Raw genomic sequence first — 17,851 nt, 5'->3', positions numbered from 1 at the left:
TTCTGGGCCAAAGCATTTGTTCTGGTTGTTATTATATAACAAACCAACCCAAAACTTAGTGACTTAAAACAACAATGATCATTATTTTGCTCACAAATCTGCAACTGGCAGGCCTCAGTGGGAAGTCTGCACCACTTAGCATCGCCTGGGGTGACTTGACTGGGGGCTGGAAAGAGCCACTCCCAGGATGGCTTGCTGACATTGCTGGCAAGCTGGTAATGGCTGCCAGGTGGGAGCTCACCTGTGTCTGAGGACCGGGGGCCTCAGTTCTTCTCCTTGTAGGACTTTGCACAGTTTCTCCAGCTTCCTTGCAGCCTGGTGGCTGGATCCCAAGAATGAGTATTCCAGGAAAGAAGAGGTGAGAGCTGCAAGTTTCTCAAGGCTAGAGTCTAGAAGGTGGCTCAGTGTCACTTCTACTGTATTCTTTCAGTCACAGAGGCCAGATTTAAGAAGAGGAGACATATCCCCACTCTCAGTAGGAGAAATGTTAAATAATGTGGGGGCCGTGTTTTAGAACCGCTAGACCATTTAAGAGCTGGTGCATGACCCTCCAGTTATCTTTCCTCCTGCCGTGACGATTGTGGAGGCTACATGTTGACATGGTAGCATCAGAAGATGGAGGTAGACGGGATTGCTGAGTCTCAGTGGAGAAAGCTGCTTTGGAGAGTCACAATATCAGAATATGTTTAAGTAAAAAATAAGCCTTTACTATGTCAACCTGCTGATATTTCAGAGTTAATTTGTTACTATGTCATAGTCCAGCCTATTCTGACTGATTAAGAAATTGGTACCAGAAGTAGGGTACTTACCAAAACCAAACTGTGTGTCACTGCCTTAGTGGTTGGGGCCACAGGCGGGGGAGCTGGCAATCCTTGTTCTACAGAACCAAAACATTTAGTAACACTTTTACTGCAGTAACTTGGGAAGCTGACTACAGGGGTGCCTTTGGCTGCATTTATTTGAATATTCAAGAGTGAGATGAGCTCAGAAGAGAATGGGCTGGGCTTCCCTGGTGGAGCAGTGGTTAAGAATCCGCCTGCCAATGCAGGGGACACGGGTTCGAGCCTTCGTCCAGGAAGATCCCACATGCCGCGGAGCAACTAAGCCCATACACCACAACTACTGAGCCTGCACTCTAGAGCCCATGAACCACAACTACTGAGCCCACGTGCCACAGCTGCTGAGCCCGCGTGCCACAACTACTGAAGCCCGTGCGCCTAGAGCCTGTGCTCTGCAACAAGAGAAGCCACCACAATGAGAAGCCCTCGTGCCGCAACAAAGAGTAGCCTCCAGTCTCAGCAACTAGAGGAAACCCACATGCAGCAGTGAAGACCCAATGCAGCCAGAAATTAAATAATTGAATAAATAAATAAATTTATATAAGAGAAAGTGCCATCTATTTTTAAAAAAAGAAGAGAATAGGCTGATTTGCAAGCAGAAATAAAAGGAAACAGAGTTCAGAAATTTAGATTCTTGCAGAGTTGGAAAATTCTAATGCTTCTAGACCCCAAATGGAAAGAAATGAGCTTTAAAGAGGTGTTGAGCACAGTAGAATCTATTAATTCATTAAAATGTTTCAGGGCATAGATTAAGTTAAGGGCCTTCTCACCCATTTAAAAAAACTTCTCTGTTGATTAAAGTATCTTGGACTAAAGTTAATTAGAGTAAGAGATTGAATTTTTCTTTTTTTTTTTTAAGAGATTGAATTTTAAAAGTGTTTGGATGAACATACTCTGTAAAACTTCTCCGATGGACAACATGGTTGAGGGCCAAGATCATATAAAGGGTGTGGCTTTACCACCTAATTATTCCTGAGAGCTGCCATTCAATCAAGAGAGCTCTTTGGAAACAGAGACACAGACGTAGAGAACAAACGTATGGATACCAAGGGGTTGGGGGGGTGGGGGTGGGATGAACTGGGAGATTGGGATTGACACTATGTATGAAGCAGATAACTAATGAACCTACTGTATAGCACAGGGAACTCTACTCAGTGCTCTGTGGTGACCTAAATGAGCAGGAAATCCAAAAAAGAGGGGATATATGTACACATATAGCTGATTCACTTTGTTGTACAGTATAAACACACTATTGTAAAGCAACTATACTCCAATAAGAATAAATAAAATAAAGTAAAATAGGTAATCAACAAGGAACTACTGTATAACAAGGGAGGTCTACTCAACAGTCTGTAATAACCTATATAAGAAAAGAATCCTAAGATGAATATATATATATATGTATATGTATAAGTGAAAAAGATTCTCACAAACATTGTATATCACTGCTACTCCAATAAAAAAGATACACACAGGGCTTTCCTGGTGGCGCAGTGGTTGAGAGTTCGCCTGCCGATGCAGGGGACGTGGGTTCGTGCCCCGGTCTGGGAAGATCCCACATGCCGCGGAGCGGCTGGGCCCGTGAGCCACGGCCTCTGAGTCTGCGCGCCCGGAGCCTGTGCTCCGCAACAGGAGAGGCCACAGCAGTGAGAGGCCCGCGTACCGCAAACACTGCTACTCCAATAAAAACTAAAAATTAAATTTAAAAAAATCCAAACACATACAGACTTCCCTGGTGAGCCAGTGGGTAAGGCTCCGCACTCCCAACGCAGAGGGCCTGTGTTCAATCCCTGGTTGGGAAACTAAATCCCACATGCATGCCACAACTAAGAGTCCGCATTCCACAACTAAAAATCCTGCATGCTGCCACTAAAAGATTGCACGTGCTGCAACTAAGACCCAGCGCAGCCAAAATAAACAAATAAATAAATAAATATTTTTTAAAAACCCCACACAAGCCCCCCTCCAAAAAAAAAGAGCTCTTTGGGGTAAGAAAGAGAAACAAAGCAAACCTAAGGACTATGTGTTGAAACATACTGTGGGTATGGTTTTGTACATGAAACTGGCTATCGTCAAATGGATAAGAAGCCTAAGTGGTTTTTTTTTTTTAAGATTTATTTATTATTTATTTATTTTTATTTATTTTTGGCTGTGTCAGGTTTTTAGTTATGGCATGCAGCATCTTCATTGAGGCATGCGGGAATCTTTCGATGCGGTGTGAGGACTTCTCTCTAGTTGTGGCGTGCAGACTCCAGGGTCCGTGGGCTCTGTAGTTGTGGCACATGGGCTTAGCTGCCCCGCGGCATGTGGGATCTTAGTTCCCTGGCCAGGAATCGAACCCGCGTCCCCCGCATTATAAGGCAGATTCTTCACCACTGGACCACCAGGGAAGTCCTGAAGCCTAAGTTTTTGAGTTAACTGTCTGCCGAAAAAAATCACAAGCCTGGGATAAAAAGCCCATGACTGTTCAAATCCCAAAATAATCCTAGGAACCTATATCCATTAGCATGGCTACTATCAAAAAAAAAACAAAAGCAAAACCAGAAAATGACAAGGGTTGGCGAGGATGTGGAGGAACTGGAACCCTTATGCAATGTTGGTGAGAATGTAAAGTGGTGTAGCTGCTATGGAAAACGGTATGGCAATAATTTGAAAATTAAAAATAGAATTACCCTATGATCTAGCAACTCCACTTCTGGATATATGCCTAAAAGAACTGAAAGCAGGGTGTCTTGAAGGGGTATTTGCACACCCGTTCATAGCAGTAGCCAAAAGGAGGAAGCAACCCACGTGCCTGTCCACGAATGAATGGATAAACAAAATGTGGTATATGCATACAATGGAATATTATTCAGTCTTAAAAAAGAAGAAAGTTCTGACACATGCTACAACATGGATGAACCTTGAGGACATTTTGTTAAGTGAAGTAAACCAGTCACAAAAAGACAAATACTGTATGATTCCACTTATATGAGGTACGTAGTCAAATTCATAGATTCGGAAAGGAGAATGGTGGTTGCCTGGGGCTGGAGAGAGGGGTAAATGGGCAGTTATCGGATTCCTGAGCAGAGAGTTTTAGTTTTGACAGTGGTGGTGGTTACTCAACAATGTGGCTACTTAATGCCACTGAGCAGTACACCTAAAAAATGATTAAGATGGTAAATTTTATGTTATGTATATCTTACCACAATTTTTGTTAAAATATCAAAATGTTAAAAAAAAAAAAAAAAAGATCCTAGGGTCCCCAACAGCTTATAGGCAGGAAGTGAACTGAAAAAACCTGTGGACCTCCCAAGGGTCACAAGGCAGCTCTGGACCTTTTTGTCTTCCAGTCCATTCCTTGTTCTTTCCCTGCTCTGGAGAGCTGACCCCTGGAGGCTGCATTTCACAGCCTCCCTTGCCAGCTGGCCTCCAGCTGAGCTCAGCCAATGGGAGGCAGAGGTGGGTGGGAAAAAGGGAGAAGCTAGGGTTTTTCTGCCCTTCCTCTCCTGGCTTTCCTAGCCTCTCTTGACTGATGCAACCACCTCGTCTGAAATAGTAGCCTCTCCTCATACTTTACCACCTTCATTACATGACATTATTGTATAGATTTATCAGTTTCTTGATTGTGTGTTTCCATCCACTGGAGTGTAAGCTCCATGAAGGCAGGGATTATGTCTGTTTTGCTCATTGATGAATTCCCAGTTCTTAGGACAGTGCCTGGCACAGAGTAGGCACTCAGTAAAGATCTGTTGAAAGAGTGAATAAATTTAGTAGTTGACTCAAACACACACAAGAGAACAGGGAAAGTGCCTGATAGGTATTCATAATCTGAAATAAAAGCCAGAGATGTCAGGTAGCTTCTTTAAGTGTTACAGCAAATCATCCACTGACTCAAACCCAGGCTTCTTGCCATTCTGGGTTTGTATCCAGGTCTCCAAAGAGATTCCTTGGTCTCAGATTTTTTTGGAGGAGAAAAAGCAGAACTTGACATTCATTTAGTTAGTAGGAAACCCTGAAAACAATTGAGGGTGAGAAATTGGGTTGCTAAGAAACCTCTGAGGAAGGGGGAGAGTATTGATGTTCATTGCTAGGCAACCTGGAAGAAGCTAGACAGGCAGGTTCCATAGGCTTCTGGAAAGCCAGGCTGGATATGCTCTTAAACACTTCTAGCCCAACCACCTAACTGTACAGATGGGGAAACTGAGTCCTCAAAAGGCAAAGTGATTAGCCCAAAGTCCCTCCAATTTCTCAAGAAGAGCAAAGACAAATGGCACGATAGGGCATTTTCACTGGGTAGAGCTGATAGCTGAAGAAGAGTCTATAAGACAGTAGTCAACCGCAAAGAGCCTTGAATGCCAGGCCACGAACTTTAGACTTTATCCTGAAGGTGATAGGGAACCACTGAAAAGTTTGCAGCAGTGGTCAGATTTATGTGTTCAGATGATCCCTTGAGCTGCAGTCTGGAGACCCAGGATAAAGTCTAAATGCCTTCAAGGCCCTTCAGGCTCTTGCCAGTCTATCTCCTCTCTCCTCCCAACCCCTCCAGCCACAACCGACTTCCTTCCATGTCAGCCTCTCTTGCCGAGTTTCCCACTTGCTCTCACTGGTGTCTGGAAAGCTTCATCCTTCCCCCGTACCTGCCTCATCCTACTATTCTAGTTTTAATTGCTGCATAACAAACTGTCCCCAAAACTGAATAGTGCAAATAACTGTCATTTCATTTTGCTCATGGACTCTGTGGGTCAGGAATTCAGGCAGCGCAAGAGGGGGCAGTTTGTCTCCGTTCCATGGTGGCCGAGCCTCACCTGGGAAGACTTGAATGACTAGGGGATGGAATCCTCTGAAGGCTTCTTCACTCACGTGTCTGGAGCCTTGGCAGTGCCTGTATTACCTGGAGCACCTGCGTGTGGTCCCTCCACGTGTTTTGGGGTTTCTTGATCATGTGACAGTCTTAGGGTTGTTGGACTTCTTAGGGTGGTTCAGTGTGACCTAGCCTTGGAAACCTACAGCCTCATTCCTGCATTCTAGTAGTTACAAGTAGATCACGAAGACCAGCCCAGATTCAAGAGGGAGGAAATTTATGGGAGGAATGTCAAAGAACTTGTAGCCGTGTCCTAAAACCACAACAATGCACTGAGGTCTCAGTCACAGCTTAAACATCACCTCCTCCAGGAGGTGACCTGACCACACCCTGCTCCATGTCTGGATTAAGGGCCTCCTCTGTGTCCCCCCAGCCCCACTGTCCATCTCCATCAATGTATTTCCACCCCTGTGTTTATGGGTCTTTCTGCTCCCCAGACCTGAGGATTCAGTGAGGATGGACCATGTCTGTTTTTTTTCACCTTTGTACACCCAGCACCTAGCACAGAGCGTGGCAAAGCAGGCCCTTAATAAATGTTTGTTGCATTGGTGAGCAAATGAGTGATTGAATGAGCTAAGGCATGGAGCCCAGTGCAGAGGCCATTCCTTCCTCATGAAGCTTACATACTAATTGGAGAGATACATACAAAATAAAACTTTATATGATAAATGCCAGATAGTGATAAATGCTATTATGAAAAATAAAGCAAAGTAAGGGGATAGCGTAAGGGGAGGTGATACTTTATATGAACTGTCAGGGAAGACTTTTTGAGTTAGTGACACTGGAGCTGAGACCTGAAGGAAGTGAGAGAGCAAGCCTGGGAGAAAAGCATTTCAAGCAGAATGAACAGCATGTGCAAAGGGCCTGTAGTGGGTGTGTGCTTGGCAGTTTTGAGGAACAGCAAGGAAGCCAGGGTGGCTGGAGCATGGTGAGAGAAGGACAAAGTAGCAAGGATGAGTCCCAGGGTGGGCCACATGCCAGATCACACAGGGTTTCACAGGCCTTGTTGAGGACTTTTGCTTTTAGTCTGAATGAGATGGGGGCCATTGGAGAGTTTCGAGCAGAGACGGTATATGGTCTGATTTATAGCTTAAACACATTCCTCTGGCTGCTCTGTGGGTAACAAGACTGAATGGGGCAAAGGAGAAAGCAAGGAATTCAGCGAGGTGGCTGAATTCAGCGAGGTAAAGGATACTGGGCAAGAGATGATGGGGGCCAGGACCAGGAGGGTGGCCATGGAAAAGGTGAGAGGTGATAGGACACAGGACACATTTTGAAGATAGAACCAATAGGCTATAAGGGATATGAAGCTATGAGGAAAAGAAGAGTCAAGTTTGCTGGCCTTGAAAGGCCAACTAAAGTAATATGTGAAGAAGTGAAGATGTGGGTGGGGGAGCAGGCTTGGGAGGATTGGGGAAACACACTTCATTTTTAGACATGCCAAGTTTCAGGTGCCAATTAGATATCCCAGTGAAGACGACAAGAAGGCGGCTAAACATAATGAGTCTGGCAGTGTCGGGATGGAGCTATAAGCTTAAGAAGCTACGGCTATGATAAGCAGAATTCTAAGATGGCCCCCAAGATTCCCACTCCCTGGTGTGCGTGCCCAACATAACCTCTTCCTCTCTGTGTGGGTAAGACCCGGGAGCATGATGGATGTCACTCTTGTGATTAGCTTACATTATCGGCAAGGGTGAAGGGACTTCATAAATGTGATCAAGGTAAATGTGATTAAATTAGTTGATATTTAGTGAATCAAAAGGACCATTTCCCTGGGTGAGCCCTTTAAAAGAAAGCCTTCCTTGAGCCAAGTGACTTGAAGGTGCAGAAAGATTCTCCTGCTGCTCCTTGACAAAATAAGCCTCCACACTGATAGAGGGCCTGTGAAGAAAATAACTGAGTGGCTTTTAGGAATCCAGAGTGGTACCAGCTGACAGCCAGGAAGAAAATGGGGGCCTCAGTCCTTTAACCACAAGGAACTGAGTTCAGCCCGCCACCCCGTGATTCTGCAAGAGGACACTGAGCTCCAGAAAGGAATGCAGCCCAGACAACAGCGTGACTGCAGCTTTGAGAGATCCTGAGCAAAGAACCCAGGATTCTCTGCTGGGCATGCCTGGACTCTGGGCCCACAGAGATTATGAAATAATAAATGCATGCTGCTTTAAGCGGTTAACTTTGTGGCGTTTCATTACATAGGAATAGATGGCCAATACATCAGCGTATAGGCGTTTTTAAAGCCCTGGAACCAAGATAGCTCAAATAGCCCCGGCCAGGAACCTGACCCAGAGATGAATCCGAGAGCATGAATGGAGGGGGATTAGAGTGGGACACACCCTGCAACCTCTCCACCGCGCGCCCGCAATGCTTCCTACTCCTCTCAGCCACTAGGCGTCCCCAAAGTCCACATAAGCAGGTCTCGCCCCCACCTTTCACAGGTCAGAATCCATTTCCTTCAGAAATGGAAGGAAACAAAATAGCAATAAATGGTCTCACTTCTATTCGTATTTCCTCCTCCCCCACATCACCCGGGGGAAACTAAGGCCTACGAAGGGAGGCGCTTGCCCAAGGGCCGCAGTACTCTAGCACCGTCTCGGGCCTGGCGTTTTACACGCCCCCTGCCCTCTCCCTCCCAGGGCATCGTGAAGGGCAAACACAGACTTTTAGCCTTTCTCTCCAGCTTAGGCCAGGGGAGGGACTGCGAATGAGAATGGCGTCAGCAGAGGGCCCTGAGTGACTTGTGGGCTGAGGCCGGAGTTTCTAATTGAGGCCGACTGGAAAGGGTGGAAAGCGTGCAGCCCCGAGGTTGGGGCTGGCAGTGTTGGTGGAAACGAGACTCCTCCTGAGGGAGTGGGTATCAGAGGTGCCCAGCTGCAACTGCTGGGCCAGTGATCCCCTTCCCTTTGTCCAGCCCCTTCCACCATCCGCTGCAGAATGGGTTGTCCAGAAGCAGACACGGAGACTGAGTTTGGGGTGCAAGATATTTATTAGGGATAAACACCTGTGAAAAGAAGAGGGAGGAGACAGAATTGGGTTCAGGAAGCCAAACTGCGCTGCTGACCAGGCAAAGCCTCAGCCACCCTGGAGGGGCCCTGGGGTGAGGACCTGGTGGGGTGGGGGGCAGGTACTCCCTGTGTCTGTCCCACCTTGCACTGAAGTGGCAGGCTTTTACACCTGTGCTCATTCGGACACCAGATGCAGGCTGCCCTGGGTGAAGTGGCTCTCTTCCACCTTTTCTTTCTTAAAGGTTTTGTTTTGATTTGTGGTCAATCTCGCTTCCAATCAGAGGCCAAGAGGAAGCGCTCACTGTAACTCCTGAGGCCCCAAGCCCCCTTTCTATAGGTGCCCAGCCCTCCCAAACCTGCTTTAGTCCTCTTTTAAAGCATCTATGGGTATCCCAGTCCCCAAATACCCTCTGTGAATGAGACTTGCACACTTGGCCTTGGTTCTTACTGGGGAAACAGGCTTTGTCCAACCTTAGGAATTCATTGAATCTGGTAGAGGAAGAATTAGGCGGACAGGTGTAGGGGGACAAAGTTTTGAAAAGCCTTCATCTCAGTTCCCAAAACACACTGGTAAGAATCTCATGGGCAGGAATCACTGTGGCTTCTGCTGCTGTTCTTCAGTCATTCAAAACATCTACACTGGGGGCCAGTTACGTGCTAGGCATGGGGACGAACCCCACTACTCCACACCCTGAACCGCCAGCCTAACACCATCTGCAGATTCAAACAGGGAGGGAGAGGCAAGTACCCTGAAGTAACACTTCACCAGGAGACGGAAACCAAAATTTGGGGCCCTGACCTTGGCTGCTTGAAGCCCCTTTACAAGTTGCTTCTGCACCTTGACCCTAAGTTTCCTCCTCTGGACAATGGAATAACACAATTTATGGAGGACCACGTTAAATGCTTCTCACCTCGAACTTCATTTTACCCTGTGAAGCAGGTATTATCATCCCTGCGTTACACATGTGGAAAGAAGAGTCAGGGTGAAGTTAACATGCTCAAGGTCACACAGGTGCTCAGTGGTGGTACCAGGCTCAACCCTGATTCTTAATCTTAAGGGCAGGGTCAAACTGGCCCCCTTGGGCTAGGTGTGCCTGCACACGTGTTTCACTTGGTCCACAAGGATTTAAAAATATTTCACTCAGCTTTCATTTTGAAATTGAGATGTTCACAGAAACATCCAGATTGCCATCTTCTCTTGAAAAATCTAGCCCCCTGGCCACAGTGGGCTGCATTCCCACAGGGTCACAACCGGCAGGAAGTGAGCAGTTGCTCCCTTTGAAGTGGGTCATGAAGCCAGTGTCCACCCAGACTCTCTCATTCATGTCACCTGCCTGGCCTCTGCAGGGATGAGTCTGCCATCCTTAATGAAGACCAGGAGTCCTGAGATAGAGGGAGCAGAGAGGCCTAGAGGGGCCAGGTGCCTCCTTGCCCTGGAACCCCCAGCTCTTCCTGCATGGTGCTAAGTCACATGGACTTGAATCTGCCAAACTGTTTGGGGAGGGTTGAGGAAAGGCAAAGACATGTAGAAGCACAGGGCGAGATGGGGCAAATACACTTTATTCAGTCCTGGCAGAAGTCCTGCTGTGGGTGCCAGTGCCCCCTCCCCTCAGCTATGAGACTAGTTCTCCAAGACCACAGACAGTGACATCTCTTCACTCACATGACGTTTTCTGGGATTTTTCATTGTCTTTTTTGTTGTTGTTTTTCTTAAAAAAAAAAAAAAAAAGAGAGAGAGAGAAAAAGAGAGAAAGAGAGCGCGCGCAAAAAGGCCCAGAGCCGGAGCACCAAGCTTAAAGGAGGCAGCTGGTGGCTTTGTCAGCGACGGGAACGCGTGGGGCAGAGACCTGCAGAGACCCTGGGCAGGGGTCCCGGAGGACTCTGGGACCGTTTGTTCCTGAGATTTGTGTGTGTGAATGAGAGTGTGTGCACACCCAGGAGGGTGAACACACGCCGGTGAGATACAGGTAGTGAGGGCAAATGGGGCGTGGGGAGGCCGGAGGGGCGGGGCTTGAGCGGGGAGCTGGAGTAACAGGGGTAACAGCATCAGGGGCAGGGTTTCCGAGGGCACCCGAACTGGATGCAGCAGCGCTAGGCGCAAACGGCCCAAGACTACTCTGACCCTCCCTTCAGTCTCACTGGCCCAGTCGATGGTCTCTCTGAAGCCAGCTGCTGAAAAGTGGGGCTCTTCTTGCCACTTCATCTGCTATTACGCCTCAGTCTCAACCCCCTAGTACCAACGTGTCTCAGTTTCTCCCACTGAATACTGTAGGCAGAGGGACCTGGATGACAGGAAGGGGCGGTGGGCTTAGGAAGGAGCCCAGGCTGAGAGTGTGCCCTGAGGTGATAAGGGCACTTGGGGGGGGGGCGTGTGAAGCATAAGGACCCTGTCCCCAAACAAACTGTTACGTGTCTTGGTTCTGAGTTTTCTTTTTCTCTCCTGAAGGATTTCCAGAGAAAGACCCTGCCCCCAATTCCCAGGTGGGGGAAAGAAAGGTAGGCTTCTTGGAACCAAAACAAGCTGTAGAGGCAGTCATGCAGTCGGTGAGGGGTGGGTGCACGTGGGTTGGGCGATCCCGTAAGGGAAAAGGGGCTATGCCACTTGGGAGTTCCAAGCTCCACACCAACCCTTCCGGGCCGGCTAGTCTCTTTCTCCCCCTTCCGAGTGCTCCTCCCATTTAAGGCAGTGACGCCCCGTCGGGTTGAACGGAAGCCGTGGCTCCTGGATCAAAAGATTTCTCAGGATCGCTCTATATCCGCCCCCCTTCTTCCTGGATCTGACAGGGGCGTGAGGTTCGACTGGGACCAGCTCCCTCCTCCCAAGAAGCATTAAGCATGCGCGAGAAGGGGGCGGATCCCAGTGTTCCCGGGGAAAAGGAACGGGCCCCTCCCCCTCCCTGGGAGGGAGGGGCAAGGGAGGAGGGCGCGGGGCCGCCCAGCTGCAGCGCCCCCCCAAACAAGACAGGAGGCGGGCCAGGCTAAGGCGGAGGGAGTCCGGAGCAAGGGCAGGGGCGTGTCCTCCGGCCGTGAGGAAGGGCGTGTGCAAAATGGGGGAGGGGTACAGGTCTCTTGGAGAGGACGGGAGGTGTATCGGAGGGGGGGCTGGCTGCTGGTGGCTGTGCGGGAGGGGGTAAGATGGGGAGGGGCTTGGATGTCGGAGAAAGGGTGGGGGTTGGGCTGCCTTGGGGTGTGTCTGCGGGGGAAGGGCATGTCTGGATTTGAAGGGGGTTGGGCACGTCTAGGAGGGGGGAGGCTGTGCGGGAGATGGGATGCCAGCCTCGGCCTCCGAGGGGCCCCAATACCTGATTCCTGTATGTAAACAGCTGGTTTAGGGGGCGTGCGCGCCCCGCTGACGGTGGGCTCAGTAGGTGAAAACCAGGTCGGCGATGCTAGACGGGCGCCAGTCCCCTGCGATCATCTCGGTAACCTCGGGGGTGCAGTAGTCCGGGAACTCGAAGTGCGACGTGCCCGAGGGGGGCGGCAGGTCTGGGTCGCGGTCCAGGGCGCTGCAGTCTAGGCCGGCAGGACCGGGGGGCAGTCTGGACAGAAAGCCCAGCGGCTCCTCCCCCGACGCCACCGTCTCCTCTTCGCCTTCCTCCGTCGCCGCCGCCTCCTCCTCCTCTTCCTCCGGCTCCTCGTCCTCCGACGGAGTCGGGGAGGCGGCGGTGACAGCCGCCCCCTCGCCCGACGGCCCCTGGGAACGCTCCGCTTGTCCCCGGGCGGCCCGCCCCGCCGGGACCATCCTCCACAGCTCCCGCCCAGGGGTCTCGACCAGGCGCACTTCCAGCAGCTCCTCGTCGTCGTCCTCGTCGTCGTCCTCGGGCGCCGCCGCGCCGCCCCCCAAAGGCCCTCCAGCCGCTCGGCGGCCCCCGCGGCTAGGCAGCTGCGACCCGGGCTTGAGCCGGCTGCCGCCGCCGCCGGGGGGGCGGGGCCGCGCCTTGGCGGGCGCCCCCTTGCTCTTTTTGCGCGGCCGGTACTTGTAGTCCGGGTAATCCGCCATGTGCTTGAGGCGCAGCCGCTCCGCCTCCCGCACGAACGGGATCTTCTCCGAGTCCTGCAGCAGCTGCCAGCGGCGGCCCAGGCGCTTGGAGATCTCGGCGTTGTGCATGTCGGGCCACTGGTCCATGATCTTCCGCCGTTCGTGCTGCGACCACACCATGAACGCGTTCATCGGTCTCTTAATGTGGCCGCTCGGGGTCTTGCACCAGCCGGGCTCACGCGCCCCCTCCTCGGCCGGCCCGGGCCCCGGGGGCGGCGGCCCGCCGTCCCGCTTGGCCCTCGCGCCCCTCTGCTGCACCATCGCGCCTGGGCCCGGGGCCGCTAGACGCCGCCGGGGGCCGTCCGCATCCTCAGCGGCTGGGGGTGGGGGAGGAGGCAGCAGCGACGGAGGGGCGGCCCCGCCCTGCAGCTCGGCCCGGCCCCCGCGAGCTGGGGAGCGAGAAGCTGGGCGCTCGGGCCCAACGGACGGCGGGGGGAGAAGGTCAGCGGCGCGGTCTCAGGCGGGTTCGGCGCGCCCCCGCCGCCTCCGGCAAGTTGCACCCCGCAGCACGCCACACATTGTTTTGCGGGGGCTGAGGAACTGCACTCCCAGGACCCCCGCGGGCTCTCCTTGCAGCCTCCTGCTCGGCCGCGGCCCGCGCGCGCCTCTCTCCGCCCCGCCGCCTTCCAGTGTCTTTCTCCCCGCGCGGCCCCGCCGGCGCGCGCGCCACCCCTCCCCCTCTCCGTCTGCGGGCCGCTGCGGCGCGCGCGGGGCCGCCCCGTGTAAACACCGAGGTGCCCGCTTGGGCTGCGGCCGGGCCACGCCTCGCGCTCGGGCGCCGCGTCACCCGTTGCTGGGCAGAGAACCTGGTATTTGCATCTCCCAATCGCTGGCTGCCGAAGTGGGGCGGGGCTCGCGCTGCGGGGCTGGGCGGTCTTGTGGCTGGGATTGGGGGTGTCGGATGAAGTCGGTTTCTTTTCTTAGGCTGGGGACTAGCGGGAGAGTGGGGGGCGGGGGGTGGACGCCGAGCGTGCTTCCCTTCTGGCTCCAGAAAGCCTGTCCCCGCCCCGCGTTGCCTTTGAAATTTTAGCTTACTCAGTGACACCTGCCGCCAGGTAGGACCTCCGCTCCCTCCTCTTTCGGGGGCGTCTTTTTTAGCCGCCCCAGAACTGAAGGTGAGGAGACCTAGGCTCAGGAAAGCTCCTTAAGGGGACAAAAACCTCATCGTATCATTGATGTAGCCCCTGCCTAGTATCCAGCCATATAGGCGCTCAACAAATGTTTATGGGCCCAATGAACCGAATCCCTTTTATATTTTTCTTCTCTTTTGAGGCACCACGAGGGACCTGAGAAAGAAGGGCACATGACGCCCACTTTCCAGGTAGGAAACACCAAATATCTGCAGATTAGGGCTCGAATCCTAGGCTCGCGGTCCCAGCTCTCTTCCCTCAGCGCACGAAGGGGCCGGGGCACCTCGCCTAACCAGCCGAGGGTCCTGAGTAGGACGAACTCTCCGTTTTTCACACGTCTCAGGCGAGGTTCGAAGATGCGTGGGTGCCCCATTCCCAGGTCCCACGCCACACCTAGACCAGCCTGGTGCCAGACTAGGGAGCGATGCCCCTCCCGGGTCTGGAGAAGCGTGCGCGGGCACGGGGGCGGAGCCAGGCCAAGGGGCGGGTCCGAGGCGCACGCTCGAGGCGCGTGGCGGGGAGGGGCTGCGCGCTCCCATCTCACCACGTGTGAGCCGGCTCGGGCATTGCTGGGCGTGTGCTGCCCCTTGGGGGAGGTCACCTTCACCGCGCAGTGGGCCCGGGCGATGGGTGGGGGCGCTGAAGCGTCCCTCCACGGAATCAGGAGCTGGGAGGGGTCGGGATGGGGGTCTCTATGGTAGCATTCTGCTGGGGCATAGTGGGCAGTATCCGGATTGGAAGGTGCGTGTCTCAGGCTGTAGACCTCACCCACCCCTGGGCGGGCGGGTGCGGAGAGCCCAGCCGGAGGGTGTGGGGTGGGGGAGGGAGGACCTGCGTGCGGCTCCGCAGACGCTGGGGGCGGGGTGATTGCTCTGGGTGCCCGGGAGGGAAATTGGATCTTCGCCGGCGGGAGGGGGCGACTCTTAAAGGCACAGGGCACTCGGAAGGAGAAGGCTCCGCTCCCGACCAAATGGTTTCTCCGTTTACTTATTGGACGCTGAGATCTGGAGACCCCCGAGTTTGAATCTTAACAACGGTAGCTTGTACGGTTCATTGCTCAGTGGAGTCAGAATTTCTGTATTCATATTCCGGGTGCCTCTTTTTGCGTGTCCTTAAAATAGGAAAAAGCAGTTTCTTCCTCATATGGTTATTTTACAGATTAAATGGGATAATGGATGTAGACACATCCCTGACATCTAGTAAATGCACAACATATATTAGTTATCAGAGACTCAGGGCACCACCAACCTAGAAACACCAACATAATAAGAAAAAAAGGCATCAAAGTAGTGATCCTGGGAAAAATAAAAGCTTTAAAAATTTTTTCTAACACTTTTACACTTTTCCTACTTAATATTTGTCTTATTTTAAATTACATAGGATGGGCACTGCCGTCTTTTCAGTGCTTAGGGCCTCTCAAAGGTCTTACTGTGGCCCTGTAGCTGCTGCCATTACTATATTAGAGTTTGAAGTACTGGCCTCCTGGATATTCCTCAAACACAGAAGGCTTCGAACCACCTCAGGGCCTTTGTACATGCTGTCACCTCAGCCTGGTAAACTCTTCACCCCCATCCCCACATGGCTGGTCCATCTCATTCTAGCCTCAGTTAACATGGACTCTCCAGAGACGCCTGCCCTGACCACTCTCTGCTGCCACCCACCCACATTCCCCTGCATCTCAGGTACACAGAATTGTTGGTCTGTGACATTGTTATCATTGTCCATGATTGGTTCAGTTCATGTTTGTATATATTTATTTATATATAATATAGTAAAAACCAGTGAAATCAGGGCTTCCCTGGTGGCACAGTGGTTGAGAGTCCGCCTGCCGATGCAGGGGACACGGGTTCGTGCCCCGGTCCGGGAAGATCCCACATGCCGCGGGAGCGGCTGGGCCCGTGAGCCATGGCCACTGAACCTGTGCGTCCGGAGCCTGTGCTCCGCAACGGGAGAGGCCACAACAGTGAGAGGCCCGCATACTACAAAAAGAAAAACAAAAAAACGAAAACAAACCAGTGAAATCAGCAACCCAACACAGGAACTGGAACATGGATAATAACCCACCTTTCCCTATGAACTTCTCTCCCATCCCATCCCCTGCTTTCCCTCACCTGATGTAATGTCTATCCTGAGTCTTCCTTTACACTTATAAAAAGCTTAGCAGCTTTATTGAAATACCAGAGTATTCATTCATTTAAAGTATAAAATTCAATGACATATTAAGGGAGCTGTGCAACCATCACCACAATCAATTTTAGAATATTTTCATTGGGACTTCCCTGGTGGTCCAGTAATTAATACTCTGTGGTCCCAATGCAGGAAGCCTGGGTTTGATCCCTGGTCAGGGAACTAGATCCTGCATGCAGCAACAAAGATCCCGCAGCTAAGACCCAGTGCAGCCAAATGAATAAATAAACATTAAAAAAAACCCCAACAAAATATATTCCCTTGCCTCTAGCTTTAAAAAAGGGTATCATGCTGTATGTAATACTCTGGTATTTACTTTCTCACTCAATATTATAGTGGCAAAATTCATCTAAATTATTGCACCCGTGTGGGGTTCATTCATTTTCCACTGCAGGAATGTACCACAATTTTTCTATCTAGTGTCCTGTCCCTGGACATTTGTATTATCGCCAGGTTTTTGCTCTTATGAGCAGTGTTCCTGTTAACAATCCTAAATGTGTTCCTGGTGCTCAAGTGCAAGAAGGTCTCCCAGGTATTTTATGGGAAGTGTGGTAGCTGCATCTGAGGATATGTGAGTGCTAACTTTTATAAGCTGATTCGAAACTTCCAAGTTGTATCAATTTACTTTTCCACAAGCAACACAGAAGAGATCCCCTTCGTCTATATCCTGTCCAAAGTTTTGCATTGTTAGGTATCTTAATTTTTGCTTGCATTCTTCTAACTCATCACCCTTTCTATTTGCTTCATAGCACTCACCACATTCCGCAATTATTTTATTTGTTCACTTGTTTTTTGCCCATCTCCCCTCCACTGGAATGCCAGCTCAAAGAGGGCAGAGATTTTTGTCTGGTTTTTTTCCTGCTCTGTCCCTAGGAGAGTGCCTGGCACACAGTGGGTGCTCAATAATTATTTATTAAATGAAAGTCAGTGCTCTATCGTAAGTGTGCTCAAATTCCTCCGGGAGCCCAGAGAAGGAAGTGAAATTTTGGAACCCAAAACCCAAAACTCCAGTCTGCCACTGGGATGTGATATTTATCAGTGCACACAGGCTATCCTGAGTCCTTTCAGATGGGTGCCCCAGAGTCTAAACCTTTCAGGCCACAGGAGTTCAAGGCTGGGCTGACCACTGAGCTGTTCAATCCAGACTGTGGTAGATAGATGGTAAGGTTCTTGGAGAGATGCTGACCACTGCTGCCCCACTGGTCCAGGCCACCATCATCTCTTATCTGGGTACCTGCCCAGCCTCCTTTCTGGTCCCTGAACCCACCATATCTCCTTCCATTCCATTCTCCTCCCTGAAGCCAGAGTGATGGTGTCTTTCAGTCAAAAATCTGATCGTGCGTCTTCCCTTGTTAAAACCCACCAGTGGTTTCCCCATTACTCTCAAGATAAACACCAGACTTTCACCTGACCCACTAGGCCAAGCTTGGTCTGACCCCTGCTCACCTATCTGACCTCCTCTCCCAATTTCTCAGTCTTGATCCACTCTCTAGTCACAAAAGTCTCATTTCAGTTTGTGGAACAAACCAAGCCTCCCCACACAGGGTGTTGTGAAGTCCATTCCCTCACCCTTTCCAGCACTCCTGCCTCTGTCTGCCTCCTTAGAGCTCTCCTGACCCCATGTTCCTTTTCTTCAGTGCACAGTGACCTGCCTAGCTCATTTGACACTCAGAACAGATGGCTCCCTTAAATGACATTATTTTCAGCAGCAGTCATGAAATACAATGAATAATACTAATGATAATGGCCAGAAAAGAAATGCAGATGGTGACAATACTCTTTTATTGAACTTTGTATACATAATCATGTCG

General features: G+C 51.1%; 1 protein-coding gene across 1 annotated transcript; it reads right to left on the bottom strand.

Annotated features, from left to right (window-relative positions):
- Positions 1-8,646: 8,646 nt before the first annotated feature.
- Positions 8,647-13,437, bottom strand: SOX12 (SRY-box transcription factor 12). The gene has a single exon (XM_027078661.1). The coding sequence runs from the start codon at positions 12,982-12,984 to the stop codon at positions 12,046-12,048; it is 939 nt and encodes a 312-aa protein (XP_026934462.1). The 5' UTR covers positions 12,985-13,437; the 3' UTR covers positions 8,647-12,045.
- Between the last annotated feature and the right edge of the window lie 4,414 nt (positions 13,438-17,851).

This window comes from Aethalodelphis obliquidens, unplaced genomic scaffold, assembly GCF_003676395.1.
Source record: "Aethalodelphis obliquidens isolate GAN/ISIS:26980383/991018 unplaced genomic scaffold, ASM367639v1 scaffold42, whole genome shotgun sequence".
Lineage (NCBI taxonomy): Eukaryota > Metazoa > Chordata > Mammalia > Artiodactyla > Delphinidae > Aethalodelphis > Aethalodelphis obliquidens.
Note: the sequence above shows the minus strand (reverse complement) of the source record. Positions and strands in the feature narration are given on the sequence as shown.

Excerpts from the sequence above, each read along its gene's own strand:
- SOX12 (XM_027078661.1), bottom strand. The coding sequence starts at position 12,984 with ATGGTGCAGCAGAGGGGCGCGAGGGCCAAGCGGGACGGCGGGCCGCCG.